This window comes from Galleria mellonella, unplaced genomic scaffold, assembly GCF_026898425.1.
Source record: "Galleria mellonella isolate WM207_F2 unplaced genomic scaffold, CSIRO_AGI_GalMel_v1 utg35, whole genome shotgun sequence".
NCBI classification, from domain to species: domain Eukaryota; kingdom Metazoa; phylum Arthropoda; class Insecta; order Lepidoptera; family Pyralidae; genus Galleria; species Galleria mellonella.
In genome coordinates this window covers 3,008,786-3,036,649 of record NW_026442082.1, presented here as the reverse complement: position 1 = coordinate 3,036,649, position 27,864 = coordinate 3,008,786, and the positions used below count along the sequence as shown (strand labels likewise).

Sequence of the window (27,864 nt, the reverse complement as noted above, 5' to 3'; positions counted from 1 at the left end):
ATAATAGTCGTTTAATCGAATAATTCGTTTCGGTAATGGCATACCGTCCTAAAGAGAATCTTTTTTAATTATCCTCAATTGAATTCCCGGCGGGCTTGTTAATTTCTTTCTAATTTGAAATTAGTGTGGATATAAAAAAATAAATTGGCCAAGAGTGTGTCGGACATGAATTGGCAATCTATTTTACTTTTATCATTTGGAGATATTTAGAATTTTTTTTTTATGCAACTTAGAATGGCAAACACGCTGACTGCCCACCTGATGGAAAGCCTATAGACATGAGCAGTACCATGGACATAACAGAGTATACTGTTTCCCCCTTGATACCCCCCATGTGTCGCCATTCCAGAGGACTTAGGTGTTATTCCTTTGTACCCTGTAAATCCTACTCTTAGACTGAAACACAGCCATGTAAACACAACTGCTTCACGGCAAAAACACGAATGGGACAGAGGTGCCCAAGCAAACGACTTTTGTACAAAGTATCAAGTGTGAATATCTAAGATTTATAATAAAAAAAAAATCTCATATCTTGATAGTGTAGCGGTTTAACATACATAACATTTCGATCCTCGTCATGGTCGTAGCTAGGGGAAGCATTGAGGGGCAATGACCTACTTTAAAGGGCCCAATGCCCTACCTTAAAATAAAAGGCCCGAGAATATTAGACAGTTTCATTTTTTCGAAGTCACTTAATTATGGCCACTGCCCTACCAAAAGGTTCTTTAGTTCTATCTTAAACATAAGTCTAGCTACGATTCTGATCTTTGTACAATGTAATATAATGCATATTTTTTTATTTATGGCAGCAAATATTCATTTATAAATATTAATATAATATACATTATTGTTTTACAAAAATAGACCTAATGAGTTCTAATAGCAGTATTTTAAATATAGAGTTATTATGAATGAAGCTCCATGGAAATGCGCATGAAATATAATTAACAAATCCAACACTCTAATACTCACTCGTAAGTATCAAAGCTGTAAATAAAAAAAAAGTTCTAAATCGGCACTTTTAAACTTATAAGTGTTTCGGTCAATTTACTTTTCAAGATATAAAGGGATTTATAAGAGAGATCTTGAAATTAAAATTCTTTATTAAAAGAGTTGGTGGAACGATGAAGAAGACGAAGTATACTTCCCGTATTCACCTCCCCCCCCCCCCCTCCCCATAAGAAACAGACAAGTTGAGAATAGTAACATATTTATTTACAACATATTGATTATATTTTCCACTATACGTGGTGTTAAAGAATTATTATTACATATTATATTTAAATTTAATATAATTCACATATTTTATTATTTATTTATTTATTACATCTACCGAGTGAGTCTTACAGTCTTTCAATACGCTCACCCAGGAAAGCATGAGTACAACAACATATAAAAAAGGAATATTACACATAAATAACAAGAATAATATAAAAAGATTTAACTCAAACAAAAAAAGTCTGAACATAAATACTCTGTGGTCACTCGATGAAATTCCAGCAAGTTGGAGTCAAATACATCCAATTGTGGATACTGGCTCAAAATATCATTGAGTAGTGTCAATGCAAGAGGTAGGGGAGCTTGCTTAGCCAACTTTCTTCTTAGCAATGGAACATCGAATAAGTGCCGTAATTATATTAGAAGTAGCTATCATAGTGATGACAATGATGATGATATTGTTGATACGTACTTCTAATATGATTTATATTTATATAACAAATTTTTAAAATAATTGTATTACTTAGTAACAGTTACAATTATATTATCCAATAAAATTAATCGAAACAAAGCAAATATTGCCATGATATAAAAATGTAATTAAATATTTAACTTAGAAATAAATTAATTTTAATTAGATAACTACAAATACTAAGAAAAATTACATAGTAATTACTCGTTTACATTTCAAAATATATAAATTAGTGACTTGTATCAAATATATTTTTATTTAACATTCATAATCTCGAATCACACTAGAGTACTAGACTATCAAAATAATATAGCACATAAAGTACATATTTTTCTGGTCCTAGAACTAAGGTAATTGTTACTATAGCAATCAAAAATAGAGTTTAAAATTAATTCATGTGAAAAAAAATCCTTACGGCTATAACATATAAGATTGTCAGAGACATTAATAATATTATTGGTACATAAATTGGCCTTGACTCCGCCATGTGACTGAAAATCAGCATTATTTTTATTTCTCAATGGTGTATTTTATTTCTTATTTCTATTTATTATACATGCATTCTCAGGAAACACTTGTATAGCTTTTGTCCATCAACTGTAGTAACGATTGGCACTTTAAAAGTATGAGTAATTATTATATATACTTTAAAACTAACTTAAAAACTTTAATATAAAATAAAATCTTAGAAACTACTAAAAATAGTAGAAAATGCTTTCATAACAATAAGCAAAATAAAACTTAACTAAGGTAAATATTTCTATTGTGAGATAAAAACATTTAGATCCACGCTAAAAATACTTTCAGAAGAAGCAACCCGAATTGAGAAATTTTATTTATAACATTGGTTTCCATAAAGTATATAAATCCTACGACAATATTTTTCTACCAATATTGACAGGTCGAATAGTAAATCCTTCCAGATCGCACCCTAACAAATCCATACATAATAAAATATGGTGGACAACTGTCAATCAAAAATATTTTTATATATTTATTATATTTACTATCTAAGGAAACTTGACAGTTTTCAAATTCGTTCGTTTAGGAATCACAATACATAGAACATAATGTGATTTAATTACTGGACATTTTCTAAATAATTTATTGCTATTTTGCGAAACTCGACAAGTTTACAAATTATTATTAAAAGAAAAAGGGATATAAGCGTTAATTTATTACCATTATAACATTTGCATACACATTTGCGCAAATTACATATACTAACCATCTTATTTCAAGATCCTACATTGAGTGGGTTTGGCTGTTAATGATGGGGCACATATCATACATATATAAGTTATTTAAAAATAAAGTGTAATGTAGTATAATTAAAATATATATTTGTACACTTGTATTATAGTATTCTTAACTTTTTTTTTAATTGGAGCTAAGAAAGTAACCATCTCTGTCTCTCAAGTCATAGTCATTTCAGGTATTTTAAATGTAACTGTTTTCCGCATCCTGCAACTAGTTACAATTGTTTTCTGAGCGTTTTATGTGTTTTATGTTAAATACATAAATTAATTAATAACAATTAATTTTACAATATTGAGTATTGCAGATTGTATATTAAGAACTAAAAGCGTATACAGAATTTCATAAAAATCAGTAAAGAGGTTGAACCCTTAATTGAATCTAAATAAACTAACAAACATTGCAAGTTGTTAGAAAATTCGTTAAAATTATTGCTGCTCACCGAATAATTCGTCAGTCACAAATTCTAAAAATAAATATCCAATAGTTCAGTCTTAAGCTTCCTCTGCTTTGATGTCTTCATTCTTTTTGTTCCTATACTCCCAACCTTGGTACGCTAAATCTTGAGGGTTTACGTCATGTTCCCTGAAGGATATTCCTCCGGAACCGTGACCGCCAGAGCCGTACTTGTGTCCTTGCTAAAAAGAAAAGACAAACATAAGTCATGGCATATTGATAATGATGATGATGTTAATAATAATGATAATTATAATGACAGTGACGAAGACGACGATGATCTTGATTAATGATCGAATTTAAATAAATTTGTAAGAGGTTGGTCAAAAGAGGATTTTAGAGAATGGCCGCAACTTATATATATATGTATATTTATTGCACTATAAACATACACTGTGAAGAAAGGTGCTTAAACTATTTTTTCAAATAGTAGTTTAATTTTAACTTTAAGTTTAGTTTAAACTTGTTTTTCTAAAATTGTAAAATCAATGGAATATTAGTCGAGAAATGGTAAAGAGGCCTTGCGGTAATTTATTAATAATAATGACGCATGTATAACTTATCCTTATTAGAAAACCGTTTGTCGATTATCTCGTTCTATTTACTTTGATGAGATTTAATTGTGGGAGTAAATTTAATATAACTCAAATAGGAAATTACGAGTTTTAATTAGAGAAATTTTTAAAGCAGGAAAAAGCTAAAGTATATCGTAATACGCCAAGAATCACGATTCAGCGTGTAATAAACTACCAATAAATTTTTCATTTTTTCCTTATATGCTTCAATTGCCATGCTATTTTTAACTTACCTGATAGTTATCATAATGCCCATAGTGGGATGGCGCATGAACCTCCCTGTAGGGACCGAGGCCGATGCCAGCGGGGGAGTACTGGGGGCCGTTGTAGTGACTCGAAGAGAAGGGTGAGGTCAAGTTTGGTTTGCAGAACTTGAAGTATCCGATAACCCCTGGAAACAATAAGTTTTGATACCATGAATTTTACTAACGTTACGTGAGTGGGCGTTCTGAGTTCTTTTCGCATGTTCGTTTCTGGATTTTGAGCACGAAACATGTGTTTGTATTATTACTAACTAGCTATATCCCGCAGCTTCATCTGTATGAATTAGTATATAAAGTATCCTATGTGATAAATTAGAATATAACATACTCGTGTACTTTCAATTCAAATCCATTCAGTAGTTTTTGCATGAAAGAGTAATAAACATCCATCTATCTAAATATTCTCAATTTTTTTTTTACATTTAGCGCCTTTGCTTTGAGTGAGGAGGTGGGCGTTGATTGTCACGATTCAGTTTTTAACTAATGTGGCTGCTAGGGGGGAAACGGATTGTTAGTAATGCAGGCTGAGAATCCCATTGCTAGCAATACACCCAACCAGGTCGACCTCCTCGCGGTTGTCTCTGGAAACTATCATGGTTAATTCCTGATGAATTCATGATGGGCTAACTGACCTATTTTCATTCTCATCTATCACCCTTCACTGGTGCTCCGCCAGCGTATCCCGTTAGCGTAGGCGGGGTTACCATACCATTTTCACCCACAAAAAAAATGTGGCTGTTATTGCACACTACCCTACTTTTGTAACAAAAAGTTTTTTTGTTGGTTCCAAAAAGGATTATTAAAAAGATTATTTATAATAATATAAATTTATTACGATTATCTTCAAGTTGGATTATTTGAAGGTAGACAGAGAGCACCGAGTGTTAAAGCATTTTTCTATACCAACATTTATAAAACAGAATAGGCAGGTACATCATATATTGATCAATCAGGATATATTCGGAATAATTTATCATAAATATTTTAAATATAAACGGTCTCCTTTTTCATGTATTTGCTGAGAAAGGGTTTTCAGAAATTTCTACGAAAATGGGACGTACAGATTTCGCACGGTCAAAGTCACGTAGTATCCTTGTTAAGGATATTGTGCCCAAAACCTTTTTTGTACAATGCATTTTTTTTTATTCCAATCGTCTTTAGTTTGCTTTATGATCTTATGCCTACGGATTTGTTTATGGTTTGATTGTCGTTGATTCGTTCGTATTAAAGAATAAATATCTATAGTAATTTATTTTGTTATTAAATTTCAATACATCTAGATTTCCTGTGGGTGCCTTAAGAGCCGACTAAGGGAGGGTGAGGGATGTGTGGCAACGTCCCTCTAAAACATCTCTAAAGCCTGACTGCGGTTGTCAATCCGCCTGCCAAGCGTGGCAACTACTGGCAAGACCCCCAAGGGAGAGGCTTATGTTCAACAGTGGACAGTTAAAGGCTGATATGATGATGATGATCTAGATAGAGAGTATCATCTAGATAATATAAATGATGAAGTAAACACCATATGACATTATCTACCAGTTGACTATAGGCTGGAATAACAAAAAATATAATTGACAGTGCAACGTGATGAACAAATAAAAATATAATTTCTATTTGTATCGGTCTATGTGTAATATAAATTTTCAAAAAATGTTTCAGTATGTCTGTTAGTTATATAGTACTTTATCCAAGATATTTTAAGTTTGGACTAGTATAGTATTATCTGTGGTTTGGGCATAGATGGCACTGTAGTATTACTATTAAACATACCTGGAATAATAAGGGCCATGAATCCCAAGAACTTCTTGAAGCTGGCCAGGCCGAGGATGAGGGGCAAAAACAGGAGGAGCTTCAGCTTGAACAGCTTCAGTATCAGTAGCATGGGGATGATCAGCTTCTTCAGTTTGTGACGGCCTGGAAATAGTAACATTGAAGAAAAAAATATAATTAGCTAGCGTTGGATTTACTATTGATTCATACTTGTGTAATTTTTTATAAAAGTACAAAAGAAGGAGACACTCAATTCATCTGTATTTTTATTTGTATTTTTTTTATCACATCAGTCGTTAACTGTCCACTGCTGAATATAAGCCTCCTTCATAAGCGAGGGTTGCCAATAGTTGTCACGCTTGGCAAGCGTGTTGGCAACAGCAGTTAGAATTTTGATGATATTTAAGTGAGACTCTATTATCCGTCCCTCGACTATTAAATTCTTTTAATAATAAATAAATAAATAGTAAAGTCATGTAGAAATTTGTGAGTACTTGTTGAAACAAATACTTGTTCTTTTTTTCTTTTCTAAATACTTACGGAAAGGAGGTGCTTTTTTATCTTCAATTATATCTACTTCGTCGGCGATTTCGTCTATAAAACGGGGCGCGATGATGCCTCGTGACGTCACCTCGTCATCCAATTGCATCTCCAGTGCGGTTGATCTCAGGAATCTATGGAAGAAAACATAACAATAAATAAATAAACATTTTGTACTTCTATCAAGTGAGTTCTATCATCTTCATTATATCAGCCTTTAACTGTCCACTGCTGAACATAAGCCTCCCCCTTGGGGGGTCTTGCCAGTAGTTGCCACATTTGGCAAGCGGACTGGCAATCGCAATCAAGCTTTAGAGATGTTTTAAGAGGGATGCTACTGTCCATCCCGCGCTCTTCTTTAGTCGACTTTTATGACACCGACGAGAAAGGAAGGGGTGGCTTAATCTATGCCGGGACCACACGGCCATCAATCATCATGAAACACACTAATTTACTGTGACGTGTTTCATAGATATCTACTTAAGATCGTAATTCAAATTTAGAATGCGGAATTGTGAATTTACATGTAGACTTTGCAGCGAGCAGTTTTTATTTAACAAAGAAAAATGAGTAGAATGAAAAAACACGGGGCTAACACAGGAGTAAATCTTAATGATTATAAAAAAAAAAAACTGATGCAAAAATTCGTGGTTACAACGCTTCAGAGAGTCTAAAAAAACGAGATGAATAAAGAACCTCTTTTATTTGAAAGTTGTTTAAAAATAATCCTATTTATGAAAAGGTTTAGTATCAATAAATAGTTTTGCAAGTCTCTTAGTCAGTATTACTAAAAAGCCTATGTATAATCTCTGTATGCTATGTGTATGATATCATGAATTCTGTTTCCTACAGGACAGGCTCAGCCTAATGTAGGAATCAATGATAAATTCTGTACTTATTTAAATATACTTTGTTAAATAAATACATCTTTATCTTATCTTATCTTATACGTAACTAATTAAAGAATGCGCCCTACAAAAAATACTGATTTAGATTTTAAACGAAATTATTTTGTTTAATATCTGTTATTATGATTTAAAAACAAAACTACTGAACTTATTTTAATAATATCTCTATGAGGTTAAACTATAAGTATATACTTTGATATAAAAAAAATAATTTTAAAAATCGATTTAAGATTAGCCTTAAAATAAAACTGAATTGAATCTCCTTCTTTTTGAAGTTGGTTGAAAAATGACGTCACGCCTGTAACACTTGCGCCTATAATTGTGCAAGTATATGGTCGCAGCCATTTAATTATTATTATTTTCATTAAAATTGCCCATTATTCTGCCTTGTGAAGGCAATTTATCCTTTTAACACGTAGAATTACAAACTAATTAAGAGAGAATTAGCAGTAAATAGCATTAATGTGATATTCTTGTGAGAAATTTGAATACATGATGTTTCCTTGTTGCTTAATTATATGTAAGTATGTGTATAACTTTATTATAGTGGGAGGGGGATTATTAGTAATGCGTACTACCAGTCCCGTTGTTAGCAATATGCCCAACAAGGTCGACTTACACGTGGTCCCAGCTGGAAACCATCATATTGAAATCCAGGTGTATACATCACGATGGGGTAGCTGACCTGCTTTTTCATTCTCATCTATCATCACTCACTGGTGCCCCGCCAGTTTATACCGTTAGCGCAGGCAGGGTAACCATTCTATTGTCGTCCGTTAAAAAAAACTATACTATAAAAAAAAATTACACTAATAAAAAATTTGCTTCATACATGAAGCAGATTTTTTTAATGAGTGAGAATGAATAGTCCTCGCTAGCGTTATTGGTATACTTTGGCGGTGTACTAGTAAGAGATGATAGATGAGGATGAAAGTAGGTCCATTAGCCCATTAGAAAGAATTCCATAAGAATTAACCACGATGGTTTCCAATGGACAGCGCAGGGAGGTCAACCTGATATTGTTAGCAATTCGCCTGTTCGACCCGTCACTAACAATCTCTTTCCCCTCGTATATGAAGAAGTGTATGTTTAAGTTTCATCAAACTGATGAAAAAATAGGTGTTTAATGGTAATATCATGAATCAATTACTGCCAATGGATTGGTAACCCCGCCTGCGCTAACGGGATACGCTGGCGGAGCACCAATAAAGGGTGATCGATGAGAATGAAAACAGGCCAGTTAGCCCATCATGATGAATTCATCAGGAATTAACAATGATAGTTTCCAGGGAGAACCGCGTGGAGGTCGACCTGGTTGGGTATATTGCTAGCAATGGGATTTTCAGTCTCTATTACTAACAATCCCTTTTCCCCCTACTGTCTATATTATACGCGCGTAAAACGATTCCTAATAGTCACAAACTAAAAATATGCGTCATCTATAGACACATTGGTGGTCCTGGCATATAATAGGCCACCCCTTTATTTCTCGTGGGTATTGTAAGAGACTAAGGGAGGCTAAGGAATAGGTAGCAGCGTAGCTCATAAAACATATCCAAAGCCTAACTGCGGTTGCCAATTCTGCCAAGCGTAGCGACTACTGGCAAGACCTCCTAAGGAGGAGACTTATGTTCAGCAGTGGTAGAACCTAAAGTGAGTTAAACATAAACTGAAAATAAAATATATAAGCCGTCCTCTAGGGTTGGTTCTACTGTTAATGGAACATATTTATTTATATCATATTTTTTTATTATTTTATATATTATTATATGTACTTCATTCTTGGCTAACTTGCCGGTTTTCTCAGACAATCTGCCCCAAATTGATATATCCTACAGCTTCATATTTCGCTCTATAAGTTATTAAAAACTCTATAAGTTATTAAGTTCTTTCAGTTCCTTATCTGACCACTATCTTATCTTATCTTTATTAATTGAACATGTGGTGGTTGTTACGGCTGCACCGGCAGAGCTATTTGTGGCCTCTGGCCTACTCTGCAAAGCACAGTCCATTTGGTGTGTGAAATCGGTGAAATTATTTTTATTGTTATTATATATTATTTATAAATTATTATTTTATTATTATTTATTTGGAACATATTTAGTTTCACTGGTACAACAATGCGTTAAGAGGACATTATTCTATTTCATTGTATATTGAAAAACAAGAAAAACAAATTAATGAGAGAAATGTTGAAACAGAGTCGAACAAATTGGAGTCACTTAATATATCAAATTAATGTTTATAATTGGCAGTAACACGTGGATTGTTGTTGCCGTTTTTAAATAGGCTCAGTGGGTATTAATCAATTTACAAGTTGAATTATACTTTAAATTGTCAGTATAGAGTTCAATTTTTCTCGTTTCGAATTGCAATAATATAATATCATAAAAATTTTAAGCCATTTGGGCATCGTCTTGAACTAAGTGATGTTTTCATTGTCTTACAAATTTTATGAATGTGACAGTTTGTAAAGTATTTAAATGTTGATTACGGTTAAGGCTGAACAGATTTGAATGCTATTTGGAATACTAGTAGGATATATCCTAGTTTAGTACATAGAGACTTATATACATAGATACTTTATAGACTAACTTAGGCCTTCTTCATCCCAAATACAAAAATTTCATGACAAATTTCACAGAAAAATCACCTCCTCATTTTTTTTATACAACTTAGAATGGCAAACAAGCTGACAGCCCACCTGATGAAAAGTGGTAACCGTCGCCTATAGACATGAGCAGCATTGTGAACATAACAGAGTATACTGTTTCGCCCATAATACTCCCCATGCGTTGCCATTCCTGAGGACACAGATGTTATTGTACTCTGTAAATTCATTGTCATATCCCACCTTTTAAATCGAAACACAGCCATACAAACATAACTGTTTCACGGTAGAAACACGAATGGGACAGAGGTACACAAGCAAACGACTTTTGTACAAAGTCTCCCTCTGGTGATCATTTATAATATTATCAAGGACACAGTGGTGGAATCTACTGTTTACTCACCTTTCAATTTTCCTCATTCCATATTTCACAAGAGCGTCCCAATCTGAATCTTCGCTGCGGGGCTGCGATGAGAGCTCTGGTGGTTCATGAGATAACGCCCTGGCTTGTGACTCCACTTTGACTAGTACAGCATTTTCCGAGAGTCTGAAAGGATTAAAAAAATGTGTTAAATATTTTATGATACGTATTATACCAGTGTGGTCCCGGCAAAGAATGGGCCATTCTTTCCTTTCCTGTGGGTGTCGTAAGAGGCGACGAAGGGAATTTAGTGGTCGAGGGATGGGCAACAGCGTCCTTCTTTAAACATCATCAAAGCCTAACTGTGGTTGCCATCCCGCCAGCCAAGCATGACAACTATTGGTTAAACATCCCAATAGAGGGAGGCCTATGTTTAGCAGGAGACAGATAATGCCTGTTTTGATGACGATGATATTATGCGAGCATAATGACCTGATAATTTAATGATTGATCTATGTCGCTTAATATTTGATAATTCCTAAATATTTTGTGCACCCCATACCTATGTGAGTTCGTAGAATACCGTAGGTATTTATTTATTTAACACTTTTTTATTGCACTAATATTACACGAATATTTTAAGGATTTGAAATAAGCCCAGTGTTCTCTCTTCCTGCCTGGAAAAGAGTTAGAATCTTTGGGTTGAATGAAATAAAAAATGAATGGATTCATCCTTCGTCTATGTATAACTAACGTTATATTGTTGTTTATAGACTCATTTTTCTATTGAAAAATATTTAGTTCTCGTCCAAAATACAATGTTAAGAAAAGTATTTTATCTTATGCTATATCTTTGGCATATACAAAACTCACTTTATTTAATGTGAATGAAACTAAACGTTTTGTACTAAAAATAAAACTCCTCTTTGGCCATTCAGTAACTAAAATAGGAACTCCATTTCCTTTGCCGGAAATCCGCAATCCTTCCAAAATAGTTTCAATTAATAAATGTAGTTTTGTCAATAAAATGTTTTAAAAAGATGGAATAAAAAAAAAAAAAACTGTTTCACTCAATAGTGGCATTGCGCTGGTAGAAGTCTATTTATTGAAATTGATTTTTAAAAAAATCTCGTTTTAGTACTGGACAATCAAACAGATTTTTTTTCACATATCATAAAAAAAATATTGTGTTATTCCATTTTATATGAAGAATAAATTAAAATCAGAGGGAGATTGTAGAAAAATTGTCTGCATTATGTACTTATATCTCATTGTTTTTTTTTTATTTTGAATAATTTAAGCACAAACTAGATAGACTGCGTTAGAAGACTGTTTTATAAGATATCAGGTCCCCCTAGACAAGTCAATGACTTGTTCATGATAATGAAAAGACAATGAATCAATCGAGGGTGTCGTATTACTAGTGAGTTCATGGGATGGAATAAAGTAGTGACGTTCGATGTCTTTATCCTAATAACTCTATTGTAATAACTATAGATGAATTCGTTTACTATTTGTCTAGAGGGTTAGCTGTGATTACAATAACGTCTGTATTTTTTTAGTACAATTTATAATGGCAAACAAGCTGACGGCCGACCTGATGGAAAGTAGTTACTATCGCCTATAGATAGCACCCTGGACACAGTAAAGTATGTGTTGCCCTTCATGCGTAGCTATTACTGAGGACTAAGGTTGTTATGCCTCTGTACCCTGTAATTTCATTACCAAATCTCATCTTTCAAGTCCAAACGCAGCCATGCAAACAACTGCTTCACGAGAGAAACAAGAACGGGGCAAAGGTACCCAAGTAGACGACTTTTGTATAAAGTCTCTTGCTGGTTCGCAATATGGTGAATTCTTCTATTTTTCTATAGATATGGATCGAGATAGTTTGCCACAGGGGAAAGTATGCTATATGCTGAATTAGGGGCTGAGTTAATGCTACAAAAAACTCTATCAAAATCTGTCTAATCGGTTAATCGATTTTGTGATTCATGCTCAGATATGTTTTTTTTATTTGTGTAGATTCTTTACTCCGATTAAACCATATTGATATTGATACTTACTTGTATGCTTGTTTATCGAAGAAGTCATCAAAAGACCTTAGTGCTTGTGCTTTGAAGCAATCGGCCAGGTCACCATTGATGCATTGCTGGGTAGCTTGTTGAATGTACGGATCTTGGTCCTCGCCGAGACCTAGCCAGTCTAGTAGACCTCGTCCCTGAGCTTGAGGCTGAAGACAATAAATTCGAATTTCAATTTTAAGATAACAATAGTAAGTATATTTTACGCTAAAGGATTGTCTTAGGGTGGGCAATTCTTTAGCTTAACTGTAGGCTGAGTAGGCATTGAGATAGCTTTATTTGCTTTTTTTAAATAATACTTGTAGTTTTATAATTATTTATTTTCTTATAGTATTATAATTATTTATATAATAATTGTAGTTTTAGAAGATTATTCTCTTGTCTTGAAGAAATTTCCTTTTCCTTTACATACGACAGAGTAAGCATTAAGATTCTGATCTATTCTTTTACTTGCACTATATGGTAAATCATATGGATAAGAAAATATTTTCTAGAGACTATATTAGAGTTAACTAATATTAGTTAGAAGACACCATATGGTTTCTTCGGGATTTGCAACGGGGACCTGGTAATTACCCCTGATGTTCCAATTAAAGCAACAAAGTTTGTCTACTAAAACAGAGGGGTTTGTTTATTTGACACCTTTGTGATATAATAGCATTAATAGAATTGATTAATCTGTCATACGGGCAACAAAATAAAAATATCAGCTATGATCTTTACCGATCTGCTATGATCTCCTCCAAAGTTCAAAGATCTTCCTTCTGCTTCTTCCTTTGGAGGCTGATCAGGTAATCTGATCCCACCTTCGCCTTGGGTCTGCAGCGCCAGAGCGGCGGCCACCACTATCATCAACCATCGGGCTTGGCTTAACATCTTAGAAGATTATGACCTGAAAAAAATTCAGACAATTCGGTGTGATATAAGTTATAATCATCGACTTATGAGAGAGAACTGTTCTTAGCAGTGGAACGTTACATTAAGTAAGCTCATTAATATTATAAATGTGTATCTTTATTTGTTTGTTACTGTTTGGTAGTTTACCTGCTTAATCAACCATATTTGGAATGGAGAAGGTCGTAAGCTATTATAATCCCGGTCATCCAAATGAATTCCCGGTTAAAAACTAGTTGATTATAATTGTTAATTTAATGCAATCAGTCTAACGCAATACTCATATACCCTGTATGCACCATGTATAGGTATAGCTTGATAATGTTATAATTTCTATCGACAGGGACCACCCAGGGTTGTCCATCGACCAAATAATTGTATTAAAAAAGGATTACATTGTACCTTTGTCATTATTGAGTAAATTTGTTTATGACAGCACAACAGCTGTCATTTTCCATCAAGTGAGCTGTCAAATTAATGGAGTAGAATGATGGAAGTAATAAAATTATGTTGATCTGTCATGTAACTCATATTTTGTAAATTGTATTTTATGATGATTCGCGTCCGTAATTTTGAGAACAAAACAATATCGCATTGTGAATGGTTTCCTTGGAAATTATTTGCAAAGAATTCCGGTATTCTCATCTGCAGTAAATTAATGTCACGTAACAGATTGTAAAATATATATGTAATGTACAGTTATTTCTGAGACGTATTCCTTTTATTTATTTGCTTATTTTTAACTTTTAATAAGATCCCCTTGATTTCAATGCGGAAGTATTTTTTTGTGTGTACTTTTTGTGGAGGTATTAATGCGATGTCATTGTGAATTCAAAATTAATTAATCGTAATTTTGTTTTTTTTTTTACTATATTTGAATGCGTGTTAGTGCTATGTAGTTAAAGTAGATTTTTTTACAGGAATATTGTGCTTATAATGGTTCTGATGTTTCATCTGTAGTCGATTGCTTTTTGCTGGTTGAAACACGAATGGGACAGAGGCACCCGCCTCTGTCCCATTCGTGTTTCAACCATAAAGCAGTTGTGTTTGCATGGCTGTGTATCGGTTTGAAGGGTGGGATATGGCGTGAATTTACTGGGTACGGAGGAACAACGCCTGTGTCCTCAGGAATGGCAACGCATGGGGAGTATCACGGGCGAAACAGTATACTGTGTTATGTCCATGGTACTGCTCATGTCTATAGGCGACGGTTGCCACTTTCCATCAGGTGGGCCGTCAACTTGTTTGTCATTCTAAGTTGTATAAAAAAAAATCACAATTCTTTACGTAAATATGCGTGTCTGTTTGTCAATTTTGTAGTATAAAAATATAAATGCAATAAGTAAAAAAATGAACCATCACAAGCATCAGCAAAGTTTTTTTTTTAATGGGTGAAAATAGAATGGTAACGCTGCCCGCGCTATCGGTATATACCGACCAGGCACCAGTGCAAGATGATAGGTGAGAATGAATGCAGGTTAGTTAGCCCACCATGATGAATTCGACAACAATTAACCGTGGTGGTTTTCAGGGGGAATCGCGTGGAGGTCGATCTGAGAGAGTAAATATAATAGCCTATTAGACCTCATTACTAACAATCCCTTTTCCTCCAGTATTAGAAAGTAGTGGAAGAAAGGTTTTTAAATGGTGACCCTGTACGGGCAAACGCAGTGTAGAACGACCTCCATCTAGATGGAGTGAAGACCTCAAATACATTACAGAGAGTCGATGGATGCAGGTGGATTAGGACTGTTCTTTATGGCGGCCTATAGAGGAAGCCTATGCTCAGTGGACGCACTATATTTAACTGTATGAGGTAATTTTATAGTTCGGTAGATGATTTATTATTAAAAAAAAAAAACTTAACGATTTTCATGAAGTACCTACATGGGAACCGGTCCCATAATGATATTATGCTTTCTAACAATTTACAACAGCCCTATTTTTAGTTATTACAGATGCCCACTCATGGCCTTTTAATAGTTGAAATTAAAATCACATCTACAGCTCTCTACTGTTGCTGCGTTTAAGATTGAATTTACAAACAGACATACAAACTCTTCACACTGCAATAATAATAATTATCTATATATAATATTGAGAATTATCTACGCAATCATTTTTGATATTGTAAAAAAAAAAAAAACTGAAATAAATAAAAATAAAACAAAGTATTTAATAAAATAATAAGAAACAATAATAATTATTTACATCTCTATTGTTTAAATTGTAAAAAATTCGAATTAAACAAAAAATAATATTTTTCTTAGTAAATTTATAAGAAAAAATAAAATTAACTGTAACAAAAATAAAGATTTATTACACATATTATGGTTAAAGTAAATTTAAAAATTTATACTTTTTATATATGTATAAAAATTTATAATATAAAAAGATTTCATCGTGAATTACAGTCAACATACAATTATAAAAATATTTTTATAAATTTTATTTATGTCTAGACATATTATATATTTTATAAAAAATGTATAAAAAGCGATAATTACATGAAAAAAGTATAATTAGTACTCTAGATTATATCTGTATTGTTCTACGTATTAGTTCTACTAGTAGAACAAAACGGACTGAAAAAGCTAGATCTATTAGTAAGAAACAATGGGAAGCGAAACTAATACATTTGCACCCGGATTATTTAATATTGTTTTATTATTATAATAATAAAAATTTTCATTATTACAGGCTATAATGACCTAATGTATAACAAATAAATGATTTAAATAGATATCTGATAAAACTCATATTTATGATTGACAACTGGCAACCCTAACTCTGTCACTTTCTACTGTACAGTGCACAGTACTGCATTGCACAGACCAACGCCCGTCATGATTCAACAGCGAAAGTCTATAAATTTTACATTAAACGATTCTAGTACATAGTACGTAAAGGTTTTAGAATTATGCATGCTGATATTACAAATGCAAAAGTAACTATGCCCATCTATCTTTTACCTTTTCATGTCTTAACTATTAGACCGATTTTGATGTATTTTGTCATAGAGATAGATTGGACCGTGGGGAAGGACATAGGCTATTTTCTGTAGCAAAAATAAAATTTAAAGAAGGAAAGAAAAGAGGGAGACGCTTCAGGGGATGACAGTTTCTATGCGTAATCAATAATTTCTCAAGTAAAGGATGTAAAACTTATTTCTACTCTGATGAATGTCGTGGGTTAGTATATATATATATATATATCGTATATTTTTATATGGAGTCAACTACCATGCAGGTTCCAAGGAAATTCTGTTAGTAATTTACTGAGGAATCCATTACAATGGGCCAACAATTTTATCATTATCGTTTCGTATCTGGTGCTCTGCCATTTCATGTCCATATCAACAGTTAACTGTCCACTGTTGAACATAGGATTCCCTCATAAAGGGGCCAGGGGGGTTTTGCCAGTAGTTGCCACGCGTGGCAGGCGGATTAGCAATCGCAGTTAGGCTTTGGAGATATTTTAAGTGGGACACTACTCATCTCTCGATCTATTAAGTTCTCTTAGTCGCCTCTTACGACACCCACGGGAAAAGAGGTGACCTATTCTATGCCGAGCCACATGGCGAATATAGCAAAAGAGTTCTGCCATTGTATACCAATAATACAAGTGAGAATTACTCTCAAAAGAAAAATAAAATAAAATAATGAGAGGCCATTGAAGCACAGCCGGAGATTAAACAGTTTCATATATAATCACAGCTTACTTCCTAATTGGCCATTTAGCTTTTTTTACGTTACGATCATTAAAAAAGATCCAAAGTAATTACTACAGAAAAATGCATTTTTATGTCCCATTTAATGTTTACTGCTGCTTTTTCTAAAAAAAAAAAAACAGGAAAAAATTGGGTGTAAAAATTTTGTGAGAATTTCTCTGGAAATATTTTATAATTTTGTGTCATGTGTAATCAATTTAAAAACAATTCAATTTTGATAAAATAAATATGGGATTTAAATGTAGAGTAAATACGTATGTGGATTGCAAGAACTATTAATATTGATTTAAAATTGATAATCGTTTCATACACATAAAAAAAAACAACAATTTTAACAATCTCCTCTTTTTAAAGATCAAGTTCAAATCAACTCTATTCAAATAAACTTATTTACAAGCACTTTTAAATAGTTATTTTTTAAATTGACTGCAAGGTTCAGAAAGTTATTATCCACTGAGAAGAACCCGCAAGAAACTCTTTAAATATATATAAATTATCATATATAAGATAACATATATAAATTATTATTAAAATTATATAAAAATAGATAGTGTACGAGTATATGTTAATTAGAAATAACATTTTTATATTCGGTTTATAAATTATTTTAATGGACAAAAAATGGAATGTCAACCCCGGTTGCGCTATCGGTACATGCTGGTGGAGCATCAGTGAACGATGACTGGCGAGAATGAAGTCGGGTGAGTTAGTGTATTGAGACAAAATTACAGGATAAACCACGATGGTATCCAAATAGAGCACAAGGTGGTCGATCTGATACAATTTTCTAGGGGGAGACTACTAAATCGTATTTATTTAAGTACATATATATCGGTCACACCTGTCCCCATTGGGGTAGGTAGAAACAATGGAACGTCAAATGCTTCAATTCAATCAGACCTCTTACGCTTCCTTCATATTCATAAATTTTTACATACCGGCTTGTTGATTATGAATATTTTTCATTTGGCTCTTCTTCAGCACTTCACCTATTTAGTCAACATACGTCTAGAGTGCCCACTAGTAAATGTTACCAGTAAAAATGGCAGTTTAATAATTATATGATGATGTCACATTCCACAAGTATATTCAAAGCAATCCATTTCGCCTTTCGGTTTAAGTTTATGCGCTCGTCTAATTATAGAGATCACGTGATGGGTATATGAACTCCTATACAAACAAAATTTAATTTTTATCATATATATTCCTACAATATATTTCCATGAGATAATTAGTGTGGATGTTCAAACAAGAATAAACATACTTGGCATGTTATTACAACGTAATTAGAGCCATAAAGTTTGTTCTTAACAAACTTCGAGTATTCCGGTATTGCTGCGACGTCATGGAGGCAGTTAATTACGAAAATATATATTCAATATTTTTATATTTATTGGCCGGATTCTGGAATGTTTATCTCTAATTTTTTCTAATTTTAGAGATATTTTCAGGCCATTAGAGAATCTAGATCATGTTTTACTTCACGATTGGATAAAGTGACGAATGCAGATAAATTGTACTAACATATGTACCTGATTTTTATTGCCAACGTCATTGTAAAGAATGAAAGACTTTAAAACTAATTTGGCCCACATTTATACAGATATAAAGGAGTAATATTTATACAGATAAAAAGGTTGTCTGGAAGAGATTGTTTAGCAATAAGACCGCCTTTTGTGCTACACTACACTTATTGAAAATTGTTCAACAAATCCTGTTGTGTTGGTGCAATAAAGTGTTAAATAAATAAAATAAATAAATAATTTTCTTAGTTTCATATCTTTCAATCTTTAGACACTTTAACCCATATTTAGAATAAGTGTAAAAGGGAAATGTATAAGGTATTTTAACTTTAACAGATCTGTTTATTATGTAATTGGTCAATGGAGAACTTCACAGAAAGGTTATTATTTTATTATTCGAATGCTATGTAACGTCACAGATTAACGCATTTGAACGTTAAACGTTGTCGCATAACGTAAATAACCTGTAATGTCATTATTGTTATAAATGAGTAAATAAATTATTGATACAGAGAATCAGAATCGTTAGTAACGTTTTAAGGATTTATTCCACTAGCGAAACTAAATATTTTGTCCAAAAAAAAGAGCCTCCCATACTAACTTGACGCCGCAGGCCAGACGAACTGTGTTAATATGAACTTATGAGACACGACATTTTTTATTATTTACAGCTTAATATCTCTTCGCGAAAAATGTTTAATTTTGTCAGTAAAACACTCTCTGTTAGTAGCTTATTTCAAATTCGCGCTGTAGAAAAGACCGACAACTATAATAGTTGGTTATAGAATTTTAGTTCTAAAAATAAAAACTGTTGCTAACAAAAAATACCATTGTAGATACACCTGTCCAACAATAACAATTATTCCTACCAATATTAAGAAAGTATTACATTCATAATAAGACTCACACATAAGATGTCTGAGTATCTGTAAACAAACACAGAAATCACCGTACATCACAAACACAGTGTCACCTTATTACACTAGTTGGAAAACGGTTGCGCGCGCGCACGTAACGGCTCGGCAAGTATGCGTGCGAGCGAGAGGCACGGATATCGGTCGCTGACTGCGCTCGTCGGTAACATGGCGCTCTAACGGTAATAGTAACAGCGATTTGTTGCCAAAAAAAGGAAATGTAGACCTTCAAATCATTTAATGGGAATAAGGAAGTAACATAACAGCAGGGCATGGGTTTTTTAATGGATGATAATGGATTGGTAACTTCGTCTGCGCTATCGGTATACACTGGCAAGGAACCAGTGAGAGATGATAGATGATGATGAAGCAGGTCAGTTGGCCCATCGTGACAAATTCAACAATAAATTAATCACGACGGTTTTCAGTGGGAATCGCATGGAGGTCAAGTTAAAAGGGTATATTGCTAGCAATGGAATTGCTAATCTCAATTACTCACTGAAGGGGTTAACAACCCCTGTGGTGGTGACAGGTGACAGGTGAGGATGAATTCAACATTTATTTATTAGTAATCTAATGGATTCCAGGGGGAACAACGTGGAAATCGACCTGGCACGTTATATTGCTAGCAATAGCTCTCCTCCGCATGATGGGTACAATGTGTATGGAATTATACTTTGTGATGTTTGGTACTATTCATGTCTGCAGACAATGATTAGTTTCTATCAGGTGAGCCATCAGCTTATTTACCATTCTATGTTGTCAAAAAATTCCATGACCGTATATCACGTCGAGATTGTCACCTACATTCAAATTAAAAATAATTTTTACTCGAATAGAGTTGTTTACAAGCTCTTTTAAATCGTCAATCCTTTATAATTCTATTGCTCTAAATAGATAGAGATAATTTATTTACATTACTTACAGCACACAAATTACAATAAAAAACATACACATAATACACAGTAAAAAAGATAAAAGAATGAAAATAAAAAAGCAATAAAACAAAAAAAAAAAAAAACAAAAAGCAAAATATATAAACCAACAATTTCCTTTCTTTCCCTTTCTTTATGCGTATGCCATAGTAACACAAAATGGTCACAACTCAGTTAATTCAGAGCAAATCACTGATATTCTGTTGTGGCCAAGAGTCAGTCGCGAAATTTCTTATTAAAAATAATAATAAAAAGAAATATAAATAAAATGCATTGTGTGTGTCCATCACATTCGCTTCCATTTCATATTATATTCTAAATAAATAAATAACAGATATCATTAGATGAGGGGTAATCAGAGGTCACTTTCTGTCACATTCAGGTATTCAGGCAATAAATATTTCCGCTACGTACCTATTAGGTATGTCAACATTTTTTAACTAATAAATGTTGTTATTTGTTGAGTAGAATCTAATAATATTTATATTCATTTAAATGTATTATGTGTAAAATAAAATATATGTGACATAAATCACATCAATGTTATGTCCTTTTTTTTTTGTTTGGAATGGACACTGTCGAGGTCATGGATTGCCATTTGTAAGGACAAAAAGGTTATACTTCTGTACTAAGTAATTACAATATTATATCTCATTCTTCAAATTGAAACCTTGTAAGTACAGCTGTTGCATGGCAAAAAGACAATTAGAACAGAGCTAGAGAACACTACACTATACTAGAGCATATAACACTATTATGTACTTATGCTTTAGATTCTCTTGGACATTTTAATATTATTATTAACACTTCTTTGCATAATGGTGGAAATTTCCATCATAACATCGCATGTTTAAAAATTATTTAAAAGAACGAGTTCACTTTAAGTTGATCGTGTCTGGATATCTTATTAATGTTCTTTATACTACTTAGAATGGCAAACAAGTTGACGGCCCACCTGATGGAAAGATAGATCTCTGGTGCTTATTTTTACCTAGTGCATTTTTATTAGGTCTCCTTCCTACTAAAAGCCTGTTACTCAGTTCTTAATCTATTCAATTTCTTGACTGATTGTGTTATCGTGCACTATCTGATAATTTAGTTACTTAGTACATTGTATATAATAGGATGTTGTCCGTTCGCAAATGGCAATAGAGTATTTCTTGTCTGCAAACTGTACGTTTGTGACTTCGAAAAGATTTACAATTTGTCGTATATTTTTATGTATATACATATACAAATAAATATGTGTGTGCCTGTTAGTATTAACCGGCTAGTTAGAGGTATTTACTGATGATTGTTATTGAAGTATTGAACATAATGTTTTGGAGGGCACACTTGAATTGATTTTGATAGCTGGTAGATCATTTGGATAACTTTAGTCTGTAAATAGTGTTTACCATCAATAAAAGGGTTAGTCGGGAATATAAATTCATATATAAAATATTTGTTTTCAGCTTTACACAAATTTAGAATTGTATGTTATATGTATATGTAAAATATAGGTTTTTATGAATGGATATAACAAGTGTATTTTGTTTCGAAAATTTAAATTTACAGTCAGTGTCAATCGGTTTGATGTAAGGATTTTAATGCAGCACTACAGATCTAAAACTGTTCAGGTATTTAAAAGGTATAGTGGAATAATAAAAGTCACATACATATATGAACTTTGAAACTATTACACTCTTTTTATGGAAAGGACTAAGTTGTATAAAAAAAAAAGTCGTGGAAATATTTAGATAGACATAAATCCAGCAACATTATATATAAACTCGCGGGATAAAATAAATATAAAACGATCAAAACTTCAAAAAGGGATGTTTTTACTTAATTGTTGTTAGTTTCGGTACAAAACTGACTTGGTAAAACTTTATATACGGAGGGTAACTGCGTTAATAAAACTTACATTAAAGATATTTTCAGACAAGTTTGTATTTGTTTATATTAAAATTTTCATGGACATACGATATATGTATATATGCTACATCAGCTGTTAAACGTTCACTGCTGAATATAGTCTTCTGGGGGCCCTTAGGCCATAACAGGGGTTTTGTCAGTAGTTGCCATGCTTGACAGGTAGGTTTTTTTTAATGGGCGATAATGGAATGGTAACCCCACCCGCGCTATCGGTATACACCGGCGGGGCACCAGTGATAGACGATAGGTGAGGATGAAGCAGGCCAGTTAGCCCATCGTGACGAAATTAGCAAGAATTGTTCACGATGGTTTCCAGGGGGAACCACGTGAAGGTCGACCTGATAGGGCATATTGCTAGCAATGGGGCTGTCAAACTCCATTGCTAACAATCCCTTTCCCCCCTGACAGGTAGGTTGGCAACCGTTGTTTATCTTTTGTTGAGGTTTTAAGAAGTACGCTGCTGCTCAACCATCGCCCTCCCTTAGATGCCTCTTACGACACCCACGGGTAAGGAAAGGGTGGCCTTTTTTATGCTGGGACCTACACAGCCAAAAAAGGAATTTCTTAATTTGTATCTGTTTCTTTTTTATGCAAGTTAGAATGGCAAACAAGCTGACGGCCCACCTGATGGAAAGTGGTAACCGTCTCCTATAAACATGAGCAGTACGTTTGTTTCTGTTTCGCCCATGATACCCCCATGGGTTGCCATTCCTGATGACTCAGGTGTTAACTCACGCCATATCCCACCCTTCAACCCGAAACACAGCCATGCAATCACAACTGCTTTACGGTTGAAACACGAATGGGACAGAGGTACCCAAGCAAACGACTTTTGTACAAAGTCACCCTCTGATTTTTGTAGCTACGATTACGCGTATGCTTCGACTTATGCAATTAATTGTTAAGTGATTTATAATAATTGTTTTATTATGGCGAAGTATAAAATTGCTTGTATCTATATGATTCCACTTTCTAAATGTTCAATCTGATGTTTGTTTATTTCAGATCACTCTGTGGATATTTTAATCATCGTCTAAATTGACATTAATGCATGTATATTAGCTACCTATCAATATAACTTTGCTACACCCAAACAGGGTTCGTGTACTTACTCTAATAACATTCTAACAACTCTATATTATGTACATTAATGCATTATTATAATAAATAAATATTATTTAATATTTCAATTTTATTTTATTTTATTTTATGTAGTTACTTATATATACAAAGGAAATAACAGCCAATTTCGATAACTAACTGTATATTTAATCTAAATGGAAATATTGTAAAAATTTTATTTACAAAGGCAAAATCTAGAAAAGTGCAATTTTGTATAAAAGTTGTTTATAATAATTATATATATATATATATATATATATATATATATATATATATATATATATATATATATATATATATATATATATATATATATATATATATATTATTATAAGGGATTTTCAGAAATTTCTACAGGAAAGGGAAAAGAGTGCAGATAAATCCATGAGATATGTTGACTAGAGGAAATCCCTTTAAGAGGTAAGTCCGCCTGTGTACATTTTTGTTACAACCTAATTAATATCTTTATTAAAAGTGAATGTATAAAAGCATAAAAATCAAAATAAATGGTTGATTAATTGATAGTAATTTACTAGTGAGAACTATTTTTCCCTCGGGCTTTGTTTAGTAAGAACTTGCGTTTGGGTAAATTTTTCGCTCAATTTAAATTCTGACCGTATTTCAGACACGCGCCATTTTACGGCGCCGTAAACAAAGTTTTATTAAAGGGGCCATGAAAAATTAATGATTTGATCCATTTTTCTCTTCGCAACGAGACTTATTGTAGAAATGCTTTGTTCGACGAAGTCTTACACGTGATTTGGTTAAGAAATTGTATGAATGTGGATGTATGAAGCACACTAAACTGTGGATGTGGTATTATAATAAGTAAGCGAAACAAAAATGATCATGGAGCGATAATATAACGATACAAGGTGTCCATAGATACGAGTGGGTCAGGTTTGTTCTTTAAGGGAATCTAAAGGAAAAGTTAAGGACATTTGACGTTAGTTTATGGATGAATAATCAAGTCAAACAAGCATGTTTTATTTTTTAATGACTAGATATATCTAACTTAAAATGTCGTGTTAATCAGGTATGGAGTTATTGACAGTAACGGCTGTTTGTTGATTTTTTATGTGTATATTTTATGCGATATCTTCCCTAATTCTGAACCAGTAAACCTTATTTTTATGTTCGTCTTATGTCAACTTTATGTCGGTCAATTTATTTTTGTTTATTTATTATTGTATTTTCAACGAATAGTATATAGGGCCATACATCGAATACCGAAAATTCTGCAGGCTTTTTGGCTTAATAGTTGAATGTTCGGAAAAAGTATTTTGCTAGATATTTATTTTATGATTTTTTGGGAATATTCGAATATATTGATATAAGATAAATTAATATTTACATTTTACCAATTATCTGTCTACAACTTAACATATATTACTAAAGTAACTATTTGATATTCGGCCAAATAAATACTGTAGATATTCGATAATGATCTGAAGCTATATAGAATAATATTAGCCGAATAGGCCGAAAACAATAATTGAATATTCGTCGTAAGATTATTAGATAAGATTTTACTGTAATAATAGATATCAGTCATAACAGGATATTACCATCTAACTGATCACCAATTAACCCCAATTCAATTAATAAGCGGGTTATATCCAACTTTAGGCTTTAGTGAGCTCACTTACGAGACCCCTTGCAGACGGATTATGTCACATCCATTACGTAACAATGATTCACACATCCGCGGACTTGACCCAAAAAATAACAATTGAACGTCCAGTAAGGATTTCAACCACTTTCACTTACTTAGAATAACAAATGAAACAAAAACATAAAACGTTACTATTTGTTTGGGACAATAAATATAACGACTTAAGTTTGAACGGAAAAAACAAAAACCTGTAATTAGTAATTAAACAAATGAACTGAAATGAACTTTATACCCTACCCATTCAATTATATTTTTTTTTATACAACTTAGAATGGCAAACAAGCTAACGACCAAACCAAGCAATCGACTTTTGTACAAAGTCTCCCAAATCATCTCATAATATATTTCTTTTTCCCATAAAAAAAATATATTGGCAAAAAGTAAAAAAGAAACAAATTTTTATACATGAAAAAAAAAAGAAACAGCCTGTATCAACGCCACTACATAATAATAGGTATGTATCAAATATCTCTTTATATCCTAAAGGTTGACTGGTAGAGAATGCCTATAGCAGTCCACCTATGGAAGTCCGCCTTTTGTACCAAATTTTGTTAGTTAATAAAGTTTAAATAAATAAATATGTACATACCTTGTACTTTAATGTGTCATTAATACTGATACAGGGTGTTATGTTTCAAGAAATGAATTGCGTTATATAACTCAACGTATGTTTATTTTCTTGTATATATGTATAAAATATTAGCTTTCAGAGTGTCATTAAACTATATTTCTCCTTATTATAATAAATACTAAAAAAGTACTAACTTTATAATATAATTCGACGTTCACGTAATTTCACTACTCTTAAACATGTTTTTTTTTTTACTTATTACTGTATATTAATTGAAACACTTACCTTTTATTTAATTAGAAGCCAGTTCGTTAAACTATTTCGCGTACAGTGCACTAAGCGTTGCAAGCAAGAATGGCCAGACCAAAGAAAATCTTATATAATATAACAACATAAGAATTGCATAAACTTCTTGGATCCGTATTGTACAAATCTAACCCTGTATTATTGCACAAACAATATTCGACCTTAAAATAATGGCGGTAGAATTGATTTTTTATGTGACATTAAAAAGGCTTTCTTCGGTACCACGGTTGTAGTTGGGACTGTACTGCAGTAAGGTAAAAATATATCTTAAATGGTAGATTGAAAATTGAATTTCGTTTGAAGTAAATTTTATTAAACGTAAAGTTTGAATGAAGTTAGCGCAACTTGGGGTATCCCAGTGATTGCTCATGAGGCTAATAAGTGTGGAATAGGATTTTTTTATTCAACGTCAAATTTGTTCAAGTTGTTCACGTTCTGAGCAGGTTAAAATATTGTATACATTACACACCGCCATCTTGTTTCAAACCAAGCTAAGCTTTTATTTTGGGTACTCGTTGACGTATTTTTAGAGGAGGCCAGGCCCCTTATAAAAGGCGCATGCGTACTCTCAAATATGTCAAATTTAAATTATTTATATTAAAATAGACTTGTTTACAACCACATTTAATTCGTAGTTGTTTTTTAAGAATCCAGGGTTTGGAAAGTTATTATCTGCTGAGAAGAACCCGCAAGAAATTCACATTTACTCTTTTAAATCTCTATTACCATTATTTGTGTCTATTTACTTAAATGTACTAATGTCTGAAATGACTGGTCAATAAAAACACTCCTTTTTGTAAATGGCACCATTTTGTGAAACAGCAAGTTCGTATTTGTATCTGGTGTTAAAATTATTGTGATCGCTGTTTTTAAGAAACAGTTGAAGATTCCGGCGTATATATATATATATATATATATATATATATATATATATATATATATATATATATATATATATATATATATATATATATATATATATATATATATATATATATATATACCGGATTATATATATATGTATGTGTGTGTGTATGTGTCTTTGCAAAGTTCCGTCCGCATCCTAGAAATTCATTAAACAAGTTAAATCCTGACATTCATAGCAACAAACAGATCAGAGGTGGGCACAAATCCTCCCTCCCGCCCCTTAATATGCCTATGTGCGTACCAGACAACTGTTATACATACTTTCTGTAAACACAATTACATAGAAATCACTCGAACCAATATAAATAGTCAAAATCACGCAAACAAATGTGTATATTATGAAGAAATTGAACCCGCCATCGGTATGTTACATCGTTGTTCTCAAAGTTCGACAAACTTCAAACCGTGATGTGACTAAAAAGCCATTTTCATATTTAGTGAGCGTTGTTTTGTTAGCGGATCCTGTTGACGCTTTCATAATTTAGTTCATGGAAGTAACTACTATCAGGTATTCCCTCAGACCTTGGAATTTGATATTTTGAAACTACTAATTGGCAAAAGTACAATGAAACTATGTTAATCGATACGTTAGTAATTTTAGTTACGGAATTGGAATTAATATTACGAGTAGATGATAAAGGTTGACTTTACCTTAGAGTAATGTAATTTAATTTAATATGAAACTGAATTAAAACTTACTAGAATATCTATCAAGAATATTATATATGAGGAAAAGAAAACAGCTGATAGTGCTTTTACGAATATTTATTAATTTAATATTTTTATCTTATATCATTAACATTTATTAAGACTTATAGTCTTGAATATCCAATAA

The 27,864-nt window shown here is 32.6% G+C and overlaps 1 protein-coding gene across 3 annotated transcripts; it reads right to left on the bottom strand.

Annotated features, from left to right (window-relative positions):
- Nucleotides 1-1,193: 1,193 nt before the first annotated feature.
- LOC113514444 (uncharacterized) lies at nucleotides 1,194-26,141 on the bottom strand. 3 transcript variants are annotated; one of them, XM_026898536.3, is made up of 8 exons: nucleotides 26,082-26,141; nucleotides 13,239-13,407; nucleotides 12,498-12,664; nucleotides 10,474-10,617; nucleotides 6,552-6,685; nucleotides 6,012-6,155; nucleotides 4,212-4,369; nucleotides 1,194-3,585 (listed from the first exon to the last, which is right to left on the bottom strand). In XM_026898536.3, the coding sequence occupies exons 2-8, from the start codon at nucleotides 13,389-13,391 to the stop codon at nucleotides 3,442-3,444; spliced, it is 1,044 nt and encodes a 347-aa protein (XP_026754337.1). In that variant the 5' UTR covers nucleotides 13,392-13,407; nucleotides 26,082-26,141; the 3' UTR covers nucleotides 1,194-3,441. The 3 variants fall into 3 exon arrangements, with proteins under 3 accessions (XP_026754337.1, XP_031764031.1, XP_031764030.1); XM_031908171.2 differs by lacking the exon at nucleotides 26,082-26,141 and adding an exon at nucleotides 19,570-19,715; XM_031908170.2 differs by lacking the exon at nucleotides 26,082-26,141 and adding an exon at nucleotides 13,560-13,791.
- Nucleotides 26,142-27,864: the final 1,723 nt, after the last annotated feature.